The 17,073-nt window shown below is 32.4% G+C and overlaps 1 protein-coding gene across 2 annotated transcripts; it reads right to left on the reverse strand.

The window, feature by feature from the left end:
* Positions 1-442: 442 nt before the first annotated feature.
* LOC148599061 (uncharacterized) lies at positions 443-14,307 on the reverse strand. Of its 2 annotated transcripts, none has more exons than XM_088560957.1 (2): positions 14,171-14,307; positions 443-4,087 (listed from the first exon to the last, which is right to left on the reverse strand). In XM_088560957.1, the coding sequence occupies exon 2, from the start codon at positions 3,549-3,551 to the stop codon at positions 2,514-2,516; it is 1,038 nt and encodes a 345-aa protein (XP_088417083.1). In that variant the 5' UTR covers positions 3,552-4,087; positions 14,171-14,307; the 3' UTR covers positions 443-2,513. The 2 variants fall into 2 exon arrangements, with proteins under 2 accessions (XP_088417083.1, XP_088417082.1); XM_088560956.1 differs by lacking the exon at positions 14,171-14,307 and adding an exon at positions 8,529-9,075.
* Between the last annotated feature and the right edge of the window lie 2,766 nt (positions 14,308-17,073).

The following is a 17,073-nucleotide window of genomic DNA, read 5'->3' on the forward strand; positions in this document are numbered from 1 at the left end:
ACAACTCTATTGCTTTGTTTTACGAGAAGTACAAAATAAAAAAAAAAGATGACAATACAAAATAGGTTAATATTGAAAGACATTTTTTCCCCGACAGGGCCACGTCACGCTTACAACGAACACACTAGTATTCACCTAAGTCAATTCTTAGTTACATGTATAGATTCTTTTAAATAAAGACGGAGTGGTAACTTTGTAATGAAGTGTATCATAAGATTTGTCATTAGGTTTTATCAAGATGTTGATTTCTGATTTGTACCATGATTTTGTTTTTGCTTTCATAAAAAAAAATGTATTAAACTCGGAAAAGATTTTTCTTCCTTGCTTTCCTGTGATTTATTGTGAATCATTGTAAAGTTTTATTTTTCTCCTCTGTAGGTGTAAAATCAAAAATGCATACCGAAATTAGAGGAGTTGTCTGCATATTGCATAACACTATAAATAAACGTGATTTTTTAATAACGAATAAAATAAACATATTCTCATTAAGCTATTCAATGAAATACAAGACAGAAACGAAACATTTTCTTAACATTCGTACTACTGTATTATTTAGATTTATTTTACTATAGTGTTTCTAGACAAGATGTGTTAACAAAAGAACATAACTGACAATGCACGGTAGAGATGTCCTTGGAATCACCAATACATGTAATGATATTTCTATAATCCCTGTAGAGAGACATCCAGTTTACAAAAAGGCGACTTTATCAGATTAAAATTTAAAAGACTTTGATGATAATTACGATATTCAAGACTTTACCACCTTGTGGGTGATTAATAGGATAAATTAAAAATCTCTTGTTCCTTAATCAGTATTACTGATTTGTGTGTTTTGGGAATTATGGTTTCTTTTCAACATTGATTGCACGTCTTTTTGAAAGATATTGTGGATCGATGTAAGCCAAACAAATTAACATATTCGGTAAAACCGATGTTTTTAAAATGGAATTTTTTCACATGTATTTTAGTCTCATGCTTAGTTTATAATATTACACATAAAAACAGCAGCATCTAAAAAGTATAATTCAGTTAAGACACACGTTATTTATAAATACTTTTAGCTTTGAAAGTTCTAACATCAATTTTCAATTAAACTTTATATGAATGGAAAATGCCTTACAACGGACAGATTTTCAATAATACATTCAAGAATTCCCATTTCAATATTATTTCAGGCTGTTTGCAAAATGGTTTCTTTTTGTTATTGATTTTAAAACCGGAGAAGATAGGGTATTTTCCTTAACATAGGACCAGATCAATAAATATTATCTCAAGTAAAATTTCAAAAGCAACAAATCTGTCATTATAGAAACTACCGAACACCTTACTGAATGTTTAATGAATTTCAAACATTGTATTCTCATATTTATTTAAATGATAAGTGAGGTTCTAAATTTATAAATTGACCTCGTATCTAAAATTCGGGTCGTTTTAAGGTCATTCGAATATTGTTTGGAAAGGGGGTATATAAAGTTTGCCATAAATTAACAAGTAGCGATCTATCTCGTCAAAATGTGAATAAACATGGGACTTAGAATTTTAATCCGGAGATGACAAAGCGATATTGTCCCTTCTATTATTATAGTCCGTTGCGGCGGTTAACCTATCACTAACAGTTGGTATTAAGATTTAACTTGAAGGAAATTGGACCTTTGAATTATTATAACACTGCTTAATCCAAAATTCAGTTTTTGTTGATATTGGGATACACGTTACAAATGACAAATGTAATGATTTCATGTTAAATAAGGCGTTGAAATTGAACATGATTAGAAGATATTAATATTCATTTCCCTTACAAATTCATGTTTTTTATAGTTCAAATGTCGTTTCAATTTCAAATTTATTGACAGTATTTTTAAAGTTGATCAAAAGTACATGATTAATAATTTTATCGAAGTTTTACCGAACCGTGCAGGTGATAAAGTATTTAGTTGGTATCGTTGTAAAAATTATTTGGCACACTTTTTTATATTTCCATATAAAATGTGATAAAACTAAGCCAGTTAAAATATTAAAACATTTTTCGCTTTTTTAACCGTGGAACATAATTTCATTCTGTTTAACTTCTTTTTGATTGTTGGGAACTTCAAACACCATCGAATCATGAAATAGAAACCCGACTTTATACTTTCTAAATGTAAAAGTCGAATGCTCTTTTAATACTTGCCCAAAATTTGTAGTGATGGTTTGGTGTTCTTATGGTAAACTTAAGGTGACTGACTAAAATATTAGCACGTCGTAACACTTTGGTATATTATTTTCAGAAATCGAAATTCAAAAATTTCATTTTCTTGCCATTTTCAGTATTGAGAACAGAACAAACGATGGATACGCCCACATTTCTCACTCTCACACACAAAACGAAATAAATACAATGGAATATAAACAATAATAATTGTTGTGATACCAGCACAACTGTAAACCAATAACAAATATCTACAACAAGAACATGTGAATAAATGCGCCAAACTTACAGTTTACACTGTTTATAAGAACACTCCGAATGGTTATGACTCTGAATATACTATATGAATCGCCGTATCAGTTTGTACGGGAGTTTCCGCGTAGTCTATTAAGGGATCCGGTGGTGCTTCTGGTTCTTCGTTTTCGACACCAATAAGCCATTCGATAATCATTTGATCTTTACCAGATTCGGAGTCAGTGTCATCATCTTCGAATTCCTCATTTTCATTTTTGTTTCTGACACAATTGTTCAACTGCACCGTTGATGAATATCGCCTCATTCCGTTAATGTTAGATGAATTGTATTTTCCTTGAGTCAAATTTTGTGTTTTCTCTATAGAAATGAGTCTACTCTTGTTTACTAACTTATTGTCTGAACCATTTCTTCTCATGAGGGGTTTTGGTTTATTTCCCATAAAATTCTCTATTGGTTGTATTTTGGGTTCACTTGCACAATGGCAGAACTTATTTTTTGTCTGCCGAGTGTTGTTATTCCCGCTCGAGTTAGATTTATCCCTAGATGGCAAACGATTAGTCCTGTATCCATTCATGTTACTTCTAGGTGTTTGAACTGAAACACCATTTTTATTTTTAATAGAATCCAATTTCAAAGCTTCAGGTGAAGCTGTTATTGTTTGTTCCGGAGGTGTAATCCAAGTTTTAGAACGACAATGAACATTTGCGGAATGGTTCCGATGACTTGATGACGAAGACGTAGCACTATGTGGAGATCTCCGGATATGTAGTCCTTTCTGAGATGAATCACTATTATTGCTCATTTGATTGCTTCTAGTTTTGTAATATTCATTTCCGTTTCCCATGCTTTGGTTACTTGTAAGTATCCTTGAATCTAGAATAGGTGGAAGCTCAGGCGCGCTCATTCTTCGAGAACTATAAACTGATATAGGACATCCCTCATGAATTGTCCCTATGTCGTATGAAATAGCACTAGATCTTCGTAATGATGGGTTAGCAGATCGATAATGTCTACCTACGAGACCTTTTTCAAATCGCTGTTGACTGTTCAGTGTTTTATTTGAAACTGATTGTACAGGACTAGAAAATCTTTTATCAGACTTCATTGCGCATGCGTTAATTTGTCTAGTTAAATGTCCCTCTATTGTAATGATATATAAAAGAGTTCTTTACCGAAATTTGCCCTTCGAATCGATTTATTGAAATCCGTTTAAATAGTTAAATGTTCAAATGTATTTTAGAATGTCCATGAAGTCCACACATGAAAACCTGCTTTGACGTCATCAAATTCCTTCTTTTTAAATCACTAGGTAGGTATCAAGAAATTAGGACAAAGAAAACTTTCAATAGCTATTAACACGGATTAACCAGTACAAATGTATGATAGCTAGCACCTGATTGACTAATGGTCACCTTTTAAGAGGTCCGTTGCTATTATTGTGTGTATGGTATTATGCGACTTCTCTCAATTAAATAGGCAAACAATAACCAAAGCAGACTAACTTTGTGATGAGCAAACAACGTATATTAAGAACAGATGTAATTTTTTTCTTGTCCTATTTTTGACACATACGACTTTTCTAGTTTCAAAAGCAGTACCCGGATTCTTCTTGAAATTGTCACCTCTTCAATTCAGTTGAAACTGTAAAAATAAAAGTACACCAATGCACATTAAAAATGCATTAAAATAAATTACTTTTATACAGAGTTGCTGTAAAATAATAAAATGTGTAGTTTCTAGTAAATATCGACATTTAAACAGTTTGTTATTTAACCATATTTTGGAAACATTGAAATTATCTATATAAAATATAAACATCCGCATGTGAGGTGCTTTACTTTTAAATATGTGGGGGTAAATTGCACCAAAAAGGCGTAAAAAATAATGAGACCTCGGTGTATTTAAGATATACTGTATTTATATGATTAAAATGCATAAGTTAACTTGTTTAAAGTTTAATTACATGTTTTCAGACAATTATTCAGATTGCGATGTGATTGCATGGTGACGGAGATTTCAAGTAGGTAAATGTTGCTTCGTGGGCATGGTCTGCAGATCTTCATGGGTTATGTTAAAAGTTCTCATATGTGGGTGAATTTTATTTTTGGAACTTCCATAAATGCCAATTGTCATAGTCGACTAATCATTGGTTGAATAGCAGTCGTCATGTACATGTACATGTATAACTAAATTGGGCTCTACCGTGTATATCCGTTCGTTTGTTTGATAATAAAATAATTGATATCTTGCACCATGGATGTATAATATCTAGAAATTATACTTCCATACTTGCACGGAATTATCTATTCAAAGATATGTATTCAGTTAGCCAACCAGACGATTTGAGAAGAGGGCACAAAAAAAGAAATAGTGGCACTTCAGCGCGTTTACCCACAATCGATACAGCATGCTTATTATGCTTTTCATTTTATGGTCCCGGTCAGAGTAGCAAATCAGAAGGCTTTTTATGGAGGAGTCGAATCACAGGAAAACTGGTGATACGTTACAATATAGAGTATATTCGACATTGTCATTAGAAGACCGTTTGATACATGTATATTGGATGTAATGTTTATTGTCAACAAGTAAAACTGGTGATACCATTGAAATGTAAAGCAGAGCATGTTTCCGTAAAAAATATAATACACATTATGAAAAAAACAAACTAGCAAACAAAGTTTCGATTTAAATTTACAAAGAACAAACAAACAAGAATGTTAAAGTTGTGAAGTTAAATATTCCTGACAATGAAACCTTAATTTTGATTTTTTTAAGATGGAACAGAGGTGCATTGTTCATTGTTAGCTTTCCGTCCTAGAGGACTTCGTACAGTACGAACTAAGTTTTGACCTAGTCGATGTAAAACTGTGAAAGGCGTGTAATTATTTGGTTTTTTTTTTTAATAATGTATCAATATATTCAACTTCTCCCTCTTATAGGTTACACCTGCTTTATATAAGGACCGTTACCCCGATTTTTGTTTCTGCAAGTTGACCCTATTCCTCCCCATCATCCTTACCCTTCCATTTCATTCCAAATGCTGCTTGCCATCCTCACGTTGATATACACATGTTTAATGCATGAGAAACTGGCAAAAAACGAATTTTTATTATCGACAATACTATTAAGTATATGTAGTTCTAAAGTAATCTTTTAAATCCAAGGTTCTTGTACATCAAAAGAAACCCTGAAATTAGCGTTTATTGTTTCCCTAATAGAGTTTGGGATTTCATTATGCCAATATTTAACGCTTTTAGCTTGCGTGTAGATAAAACCATCGATCGTTCGTGTAAGATCATTCTGATACTTGCTTATGTTGAAACATAATCAATTCGTCACCGGGAAGTTAGAAACAGCTTCACGGAGAATGAACGGTAAATAGTTTTAATTTTCATGTGAAATTAATCGACCCGCTATTATAAAAACTGTGCTTTAATTCGACTATAATCTGGGACCAGGAAGAGGGAAATCAAAAAAAAATTAACACTGTAAACATAAATAAAACTCCGAACAATGCTGTTGAATAAATTGGTGGTATATCGTGTACAGTCCTTGAACCGATCCGCGCAACAATTTGACGGATCGATGACCGTAGACTGATTGATCGCTGACGGATCGATGACCGGTGACCGATCCGATCACAGTTTTGTTATGTAAAATGACGTAAGATGTGTTTGAAATAAAATAAATGTAAAACGAAAGTATAAATTGATGTTTAAATATATTACATTATGTAAATATGTGTAAAATTGACAAAGAAAACAATAAAAACCGTAAAATACAGTGACCGCTATGTGGTCACGTGATGCGATCACCGGTTTAATGGATCGGTTTGACGGATCGATGACTGATCGGAAACTGATCGATGATCGATGACCAATCGCAATTTTTGTTGCACGGATCGGTTCAGGTACTGTATACATTAACAGGCCCACCAACCGATAGTGGACGGTCATATAGAAGGGAGTGCCTTAATGGTAACAAACCTAGAATTACACCTTCAGTAGTGGAGCTGTTCATGTGTGAAAACAGTATAATTAAACTAATAACGATTCAAGGTCCGTGGGGACTAATCGCGGAGATTGATAAAGGAATAGATTCCGGTCTTTCTTCGCCGTCACATGGTAGTTTTGTACCTTATATCAATATTTTAGGCTTATATATGTACAAGTATTACATGTAACAACGTACAAAAATGTATTTTTCAAACACCACCGGATGTTTACTCGGTGTGTATATATATAGATCAGACTTCGTGTCATCCGAATGAACAAAGGTGATAGAATACATATATACATGTACCAAATAAATCCTGAACTCCATAGACATTTATTTTACAATTTCTAACTCGCCTTACAAATTGCTACAGATTAAATTAAACAATGCTAAAAACTCAACCTGGTTTACTGTAACATTGAAGCAAGGTTTAGCCTGAATTAATGTGTATACGATGCTTATAACGATATATACATGTATTGGTTTGTAATATGTATCACTATAAAGAGTTTATTTAAATGTTAAGGTATTGAATGTCTAAAAACAGTGACATCACGACATATCAAATTATTATATTACTACTTACTTCATCATCTCAAAATTCAAAGTACATTTTGCACAATCATGTATATAACACAACACGTTATTATTTAAACAATGTTACTCGCCCTTTTCATGTTTTGAAGCATGTGAAGAATAATATATAATAATAAGGTTAAAATATATCACCTTTGTGTTGATTTTCATTAAAAAAAAAGCCCGAGATTGAGACACTAGTGTCTTTGGAAGGCCAAATGTGCTCCCACTAATATGCAGCCTCACTTTATATTGGCGGGGTGCAGGGGCGGATCTAGGATTTGAGTTTAGGGGGCGTAAATTGAATTAAATGCTATGCAAAGCAAGGCAAAAAATATTATGGGGTAAAACTAGTGGTGAAATATTTTTTTTACCGATTTAGGGGGGGGGGTTGGGGTGTACGCCCGGCACGCTTTGGATCCGCGCCTGGGTGCATATTTGATAGATGGAGCAAGCGCACGTACTCCAACTGTATATTATTGTTTTAAATTTCTATGTATGTTTTAACATTATTCTTTTGGTCATATAATTTCGTAGAGACAATTGTGATCAAATTTGAAATAAAATGCTATATGTACATGTAGGGTCTAAATTAAACAAAAAAAAAACACAATGTATCTTGAAAAAAGCAATCAGTCTTAAATGTACAATGTAATACAGGAAAATGAAAGTAAATTAACAAGGACAGGAATTATCACATTGACCGACATGCACGATTAAAATTGGTCCTAGACCACCCACCCTCCCTTCTATAAAACTTCGAGGTGAAGACAAACTACGAACATTGTTTCATGAAAATGACGTGGTCGAATTGTAAACTATTTAGAAAAAAAAATTCAATTTTTACTTGACAAATATATTTGATGAAGAAAAGCGGTCCTTGTATTTTTTTTGTCTAACCTCGGTGTGTGATTTACAGTTCGTATCAATAATAGCGTGGTAAGTCAGACCTATGAATAATGTCCATCAATTATTTATTATTTTAAGTATATATTAGACTAAGTATATAATTTAGGATTTTTTTTAAACGTGCATTTAGGTAATAGGTAAAAACTTTAATGCTCGGCACAATTTATAATTTTCTATTTACTTTGTATTCAGATACATGAATACAATTCAGGGTTATAGTTAAACTACTAAAACATATCCATTTAAAGTCGATCTGAACTTAGACGAGGCCGTCATATCCTTAGGCGTAATCAAGAGAAATCTTTGGACAAGACAATGCAATGAACACCAAAACGACACAACACGACGAGCAAATCGTTCACCAAAACAAATCCGAAATTTCACAGACAAAACAATGAACGTGAATGTTATAAAGATAAAAAAAGCTGCAGCACGGGTTGGCTGATTTGGGTTTTTTTTAATGCAAAAATCAGCATTATACAATTAATGAAAATAAAAAAAAAAAACGAAATTGAATAAACTCAAAATGTGGGTGATATTTGAAATATTGTTTATATAGTTTTTTTACTTCCTTTTTCCAGAATATAACGGCTCAACTTACCACCCCGGTCAGGAAGATATCCTTAGATACATAGACTGGTGTAGGAAAAACTCCATACATATGTTGAAACCTGTGAAAAATTCTGCAATAAATATTTGTCTAGGGTTCGTAATAGCTAGACACTTCTTGATGTGTAAGTAAAGCCTTCAGCAGCACTTTTTCCCGGACATAGAAATCTACAGCTACACTTTTATCCCTGAACAATGGAAGTAACCACCGAAACACATATGATATACAGATGTTCCTGGAACCACAGAAAGGTGTAGACTAACACAGCTGACATATATGTAAACATCTCAATTGATTTTCTCACACAAATATCTACAGATTTATAGCACCCGGTTTAATTCCAAGAACAGTGAAATACAAGACCATAAATATTCAATACTAAAGTTCTTCGTACTATATCCGTAAATTTATGATATAGAATAAAACATGTAACAAATGTAGCTATACTTTACACCAACTGCGATATCTTAACTTCAAATATGACTTTATAGTGCTTAGTGTCAAACTTGTGGTAACCACCAGGTGCCGGGACCGAATAATGAACTTAGGTTGCACGCTACAATCAATTTCTTTTTTTCTGATATCAATAACCAATCGATACTCTAATCCCCCTTTATGCATGTGTACATAATGATTATATAATTTACACAAGGTAAATTTTAGGAGGTATAGGGTTAATTTACGGACTACGTGACAATTTACTGTATGTGCATATTTGAATTTACCTAGACTGATCTGAAGTCGCCGGCATGGAATCAGGTCGACTGATCATATACGTGTACATGTATGTCGTCCATGTCTCCCCATGCACAATGACCGTGGAGACCGTCAGTCTAAATAAATACTGTATTCCCAATCTAGAGTGCTACATACACTAAAATGTATGCTAAGTGCAAAATATTTGAACCGCATATCGCACCTGGCGGAACCTGCAGTTTATAGATATCTTTTCTATCATAAAGTCGACAGTTTTCGTTTATATATTTGTCTTTATAATAACACGATTTATATCTTGCCTTTCAATTGTCACTTGAGACACTGTTTAACAAAATAAATTCATACTTGTACATTATGGCCCAGTAACGATGTTTTCGTTAAGTTTGGTTTCTTTGTTTTCAGAGTTTCCAAGTCTTGTCTTGTCTACGTTTGATGAATTTCATGTACACGTGTCCGATTTGAATAAAATCGGAAGAATTTTTCAGAATTAATTGAGGTTGGTTGGACCAACCAGGTTTTCTATGCGTATACATTTAAGTCCCATTTGTGACCTGCAGAATGCATGTTTTGTGTCTTTAATGTTTAATTTTTTTTAATGGCATGCCATAACAGCACAGAAAGAACCATATAGGTCCAAGAGCATGATCGATGTTAATATAGTGTAAATGGATGTAATTGGGTAAGATATGGAAATCCATACCACATGTTCATCATATATTGCAACATTTACACATATTTTCTTGTTCCATCATTTTAGGGTGTGAAACTGAATATTTTCGGACTGGTTTAAATATCAGTTATCCGAGTTATTATTGATGCTCGCGGTTCAGTCTCTAACTTACATTGTATATGCAGAAATCTTGTTTTCTGAACACTTTATACACTCGGTGTCCTATACTCGCTCCTAATTCAGCCAGACACTTTCGTATATGACTATAGTAAATCACACCACATGTACACGAAACATTAAAATGTAAAAGTACATTTAAGATATGATATATTTTTTTAAGTTACGTGCTCAGCATTATACATCTTCATGGGTTAATTTGTGTGAATAAAACTGATGCAAATCTTACTTGAATGCGTGTAATACTATTCAAGCAGATTGCTATGTCATGTAATTCTGATTGAATCAATGATGTGAAACTTATTTAGTAACTGCACCACCAACAACAGGTATATCAGTTTCATGAGTTAACATCAGTTCATGCCGAATTAGGTTCATAGAATTAGAGAACCCCCATTCGAGACCTATAATGAGCTTTACCTATCTGAAAATAGTTGATAGCCGCCTATAAGTGAAGAATAAAACCCATTAACCCTTTTACCAAGCGTATTCGTAGACCCAGTATAAAGGTCAATAATATTCTAAAAGTGGTAACATGAAAGTTCCAAAATTAGAAATGAAACTCATTTACCTTTCGGGTTTTATCTTGACCCAAAATAGGTAATAATGGATTACATGATTAATGACTAAGTAAAAGTCAGATATTCGTGACTACACCGACCATATTCTCCTTGATTTATAAATCGCCCTATAGTAATGAGATCATGCTGTGTTATTACCTCTGTGAATATTTTATCGGTATTCCACATACTTTAACACGTTATATCTGCTTTGTCTGTTGTGGAACGCATATAAAAAATTTCTCACGAGATATACATGTACTTTTATATTAAAAGTATTCAGGATTATGAGGTTTTTTTTTTTTTTTTTTTTTTTGTTTGTTTGTTTTTTGTTTGTTTTTGTTTTTGTTCTTGTTTTATTTTTGTTTCTTGTTTTGTTATAGAACTAAAATTAAGGATATAATATACTATGTACAACCTCCTTTTTCCAAAAAAGAAAAAAATCTGGAAGATAAAAGATGTTTACGGCACATAGATTCAGTGCGATTTAACCGGATCTAAGGCATATGAGGGATATGACCTTTTCTCTTCGAGAGCATTTTAGACTTCATTTTTTTCATATCATTACTTATTCTAACGAAAACTACAAACGTTCACCCTGTAACGAGTCGTTACGGTATCTCGTTCCTTTGAAAAACGGAAACTGGTAAATAATTATATTTCACGATTTTGTGTTACAATATTTCATTAAAAAAAAGCATGATTTTAAGGTATACATTAGCTGCCGTCTTTGTTTCGCGGACGAAAAATAAATATGTTTAGTAATTACATAAAGTCTTTGTAAGTACACCGGTATACAAGAAAGTGAAGTATATGCAAGAAGTCTACCAAGGAACGCCTTTTATAGACTCCCTTTAGTTCTATGCAGATGTTGGAAATACGATTACAACGCTTCACATTAAGCAATCGATTTAAAATAAGACCTAATAGTTCTTCCATTCAATCACTGAATCTAGGATCTAACAACTGTTTTGATCAGCCAGTCAGAATTCATGTGTCATGATTCTGATAGCATCATTCAAAGGAAAAAAATTTAGAATCCTGAAAAGGTCATCTGAACAGAAAGTAGAATGGAGTATTGTTAGATCCTACATGCAGTGTCTGAATGGAATATTTGATACGTGTATGTCGAATTATAATAAGATTGGCGAAATAAATAATATCTCGTGGGTAAATGTGTTATAAGTCAACATGGCGATATTCTGGACTATCATCAATAGTAACGACAATGGAGACGTTCTTTCATGCTTTTCTCTTGATAAAAAAACAATTAATGATAAAATAAAATAACCAAAATAAAGAAAGAAAAATGAAAGAGAAACGTTATCATCTATGATATGAGCTGGAGTGAAGTATATAACATGGAATATAAGTTTCCTTGTCAAGATTAAAAGACAAAAACAAAAGACAAAAGACAAATCAAAACGAATAAAAACACCTTTGTTTTATAAAATAATTTCAAGGTCAAATTTTATGAATAATTTATTTTTTTGTCTTATGATATAACCACAAGGTATATTAGTTTTATTTTAGGTATAAAAAAAAGAAACAACAATCGAACACAAAAACCAAAAGACAAATGAAATAGAGACAAAAGGACCTTTGCTTTATCAAATAATCTCAAGGTCTTATTTCATAAATAATTGATTTGTTTATCTGATGATATCAACAAGACATATAGAATTCTGTTATAATATATATTTTTTTCCAGTAGATAAAATATAACCTACTCGCATTATTGAATTATTATATACTGTAGCATTACATGTATGGTCAATTAAATGAATTTTCTGTTCATCTTTTAGAGTTACAGAGCCAGCTACAGGCTAACTTTACAGAGACAAATAACATCCATATACAAGTATAATTAGTGTGCTTGCTCTATACATATAACACTACTCCGTGAGAACGGAGACTTCTCACATCGCTTCAATTAATTGGCACTGGTTGAATTAAGAAAGAATCTGCAATCTTATCTTAATGATACTTTACAATACAATGAAGTTTGAAAACTGGTGTACATGTAGATGAAGGTTAGTTCGCCAAATGTTTTTTCTGATGAATATTTTTTTTCAAAAGTGCATGCTTATTTATATAAACATGTACATTGTACATGTGGATGTACATTGTACATGTGGATCACATGCAGCCAACATTAGAGTGTATATCTTATTTAGAGTATTTGAAGGTCATCTAGAAGAGAGTCAATGTACATTGGAGTTTAATTTCACATGCTAACAAGGATTACCCTGCATACATTTGGCAGGAGCATTACGTAACGATGGCAGGGTGACACTTATTTTATGATAAAAATATCTTTAATTCTAATAAAACGACAATTAAATGATTTTATACGATTGATACCTAGTACATTTATGATTTTACAAAAATTGAAATGAAATTTATATTAGAATTAAAATGTAATTTGATTTAAATTTATGTTTTATGATATTGGAACAAGCCATTTATACAAAGAGAAATATGAATTTAATTGTATTGATGCATCGTAAGGAGAACACCACTTAAGTACGTGTGCAATCCGAGACTCTGCATGGGAATTTCATTTTTCATTTGAAGTTTTCAGTTCTGTCAATAATAATCAATATGCAGGATTCATGTTACGATTTGACGACAGAATTCCTTGCAAGTAATAACAAAATACATGCAAGAACTTCAGTTTAATTTAGCGATGACGTCCATATCTGTCTATAAACATTGCACTGATTTTTGAACCCAGCGAAATCATTGTAAAAATTAGAACGTCCAATCTTGTCATATTTCAGGTTATTGAAATAAGAGAGGTCGTAATTCTAGACCTTCTATTCTAATAAAATTAATGCGGAATAATATATATCACAAACTTGCTCGAAAATGTATATTTACAATACATATTTTCTTTATATGTTGATGGCTAATCAAGCAAGAAAAATTAATACAACCGTAAGTACAAACTGGAGAATCAGTGAAAAATAACAGTGCCGTGAACACCAGTAACAGTGCCATGTACACCAGTAACAGTGCCGTGTACACCAGTAACAGTGCCGTGTACACCAGTATCGACAAAGAACAAACCACACAACACGTTGACTCATTTAATTTTATGTTTAGTTTTATAATAGTACACGAGTATTTAGTCAGGATTTAAGCTCTCCTCAAATTGACGCATAAACATTTTCATTTTACTGTTTGCATATCTTACCATTTGTACTTTGTATGAACGGACTACTTTATAATTGACAAAGAGTAACATTCTTATTGTTCATCACTAGTAGCCGGCTCCATAACTAGTAATAAAAACACAAGGAAACCCTCATGTTCAAAGTTCGCTCGTAGGAATTCAGCATTTAATACCGTCACTAAGAAATGTATCGTACTTTAGCATGGAACAAATTTAATGCTATCAAACATTTAACTACACAATAATTGTGAAACAAATTACATTATGCCGTCGCAGTGAGAAAACTTTACCATTAGATTCAACAGAACATAAAATTAAAGTGATCACTTACCATTTAAATGACAAGTTGATAGAGATAGTGTGATAAAGATTTGTACGTACATCCTTTATATATTGACTTCCTGATCTTGAATTACAGATTTTATGGTGATACGCTACAAGGCCAAAAAGTTATTCACTTCAATAATGGCCCTACAACCAATCAAAGTATGCTGAATTGGCAAGTAACAACTTTGTCACCTATGTGAAATATATCTTGGGTTCAAGTATTATCATGATATGGGCTATTGTAATTGACAGTTCAGCATAGAGATTGTTTTGTTAAAAATAACTTGTCATTGGTTTATTTTATCCAATTTTATCTTGCTAATTTCCTGTTCCTTGTTTTATGAATGGAGCCGAAGTTGGGAAAACTGGTAAATACAGTTTGATAATTGAACTTTTGATTACGCACTGATTAAGTGTGTTTCATTTGAACATTTAATCTCTATATAGTAAATGAGCATAATGTTCAGATTGTAAGTTGATCGAATTTTTAGCATATTCTGGCTTTTAGTTTTACAAAATTTGATCGCGCGAGACACAACTAATAGCATCTGCATGTATCAGTACACTAGGTAACATACATTGTAGTACGATGCCATATGAACGCAATGTTTAGCAATCAACTTGCATTGTCAATACTGAATTGTGTCCCAATCGAAACAAACCCAGAAAAATATTATCCGTGGACGGGCAACTTAAACTTGCCAATAGCTCTTGATTTTTTATTATTTAACTTTGATTTGTGCCTTAGATTTTGAATTCGTTTGAATTATATACACATGCAGCACATGCGAGGTACTGAGCAGTAGTACATGTAAATGATACAACAAGATTGTTAGAATGTCTTGTAAAATAATCTAGAAATGTCTTACCTAACATGTCTACTGCCAATGTTATTATAATGTCCGGAGGTTTTAGTCTAAGACACATGTCCAGTTCAAGACTGGATCAACAGTGCTTTGAAATACAACAAAGGAAGGCTTTGTTCCTATATGTTTAAATGCTGATATAAAACCTCTTGTGTGGTTCTATTTAAAACCATGAGTTAAATAAAGCCCGGTCAGTATCACAGAATATTATATAAAACACTTCATATTTGGGTCATTTACATTTATGCCATTTATGAGAACTAGAATCATTTGCATTCTCTGGCTACAGGGGCAAGATTGGTATATGTACATGTGATGTACGTGCACAAATGTTTATAACTATCGGTGCATGTGTAATGTCAAATAGTGATTCATGCGTACATAACATATATGTACATGTGTAATGCAAAATAGTGACTATTTGTAAATGTGTAGTGTAAAATAGCGGCTTTACGTACATGTGTGTGATGTCTGTCTAATGGTGACTTTACGTAAATGTGTAATGTCAAATAGTGACTATACGTACGTGTGTAATGTCAAATAGTGAATCATGCGTATATAAAGTGTGTACATGTGTAATGCCAAATAGTGACTATTCGTACATGTGTAATATATAATAGCGGCTTAAGTACATGTGTGTGATATCTAATTGTGAATTTACGTAAATGTGTAACGTTAAATAGTGACTGTGTACATGTGTTGTAAAATATCGGCTTTTCTTAAATATATGCAATGTCAAATAGTGATTTTACGAATATGTACATGTGAAATTTAAAATAGCGACTACATGTACATGTGTAGTGTAAAATAGTACATCCAATTCCGAAGATATATTTTCTTTCAAAGTTCGATGAAACAATTGAATGACATGATCTTCAAACAAATGTCACAGATTGTTGTTTCATTATATATATCAGCATAAGAAAAAGCATCCAATTATTATAATTCTTTAACTATCAGTTGGACTTTTAAATTAAACCTTATCTATTGTCAGTAGTCTAGTAGGAAGAGGTCTTGGATAACCAATAAAATCTCTTTGTATTTTGTTCATCCTTGAAAATTGTGTATCATTTATTATCAATTTGCTCATTCTTCCTAGCGACAATGGCCGATCCTGTATCGCGGCTAAGATCAATATGCAGCTCAAAGCTTGAACATCTTTGAAAAATAAACCGTTAAATGAGATTTTGAGTCGTAGACTATCTTCTCCATTGTAAAAAGATATCTTTTAAATCCTTAAACGAGGTGTCAGTGGACTAACTAATGGACAATTCATATAGACATTGGAATGCGTTAAATACAATATATCTCAACAGACATAATACACAGGGAAGATGGACGATTTAAATACGACAACAATACATGTATAAGATTAGCATGTAATCTGTATCCTTTGTTCTGGTTATCTAGTTAAGCTCTCTTATTTTATCTGAAATCATTTATGAACGAGACGTATAACTTACACTTGCCGTTCATCTTGTTTAATGACAGAAAGGAAACGACTATTGAAAGTGTCTTAAATATAGCACCATTGTTCAGAGTGTTATGTCACATGACCTTCATCTGAAAACTGTTTTTTATTTTTGTTTTTGTTTTTGTTTTCTTTTTCTTTGATATATTGAAAAAAAGAGACAATGAATTGCGGCTGTCTCTACATATAACCATTTCTTATGTCACGCATTATCGATTCTGTGCACCGTATCCCAAAGCTTACGGATGACTTATGTACACGCAAGTCCTATTGGTTTGTTACAGATTGTGTACGTATTTTTACGGGTGCTTTGTGAAACAATACCCAGCTCTTATATGTATACTAACATTCGATGTTTGTATCATTACTATTTGAGCACATATTTCATTTTTACATGTAACACTTTTAGGGACATGGTGTGTCTTCCTGTAGAAATTTTAAAGACAATGAGTTCCGGCTCTGCAGAATTTTATTTTTATGTATAGTAACATCGATGTAAAACAAATAAAATCATGAAACAAACAATATTAACGAATTGTACAATAACAATAATTATAAGGCATTAAGACA

This window comes from Perna viridis, chromosome 14, assembly GCF_037379345.1.
Source record: "Perna viridis isolate PV_CMFRI_1.1 ecotype Kerala chromosome 14, ASM3737934v1, whole genome shotgun sequence".
NCBI classification, from domain to species: Eukaryota; Metazoa; Mollusca; class Bivalvia; order Mytilida; family Mytilidae; genus Perna; species Perna viridis.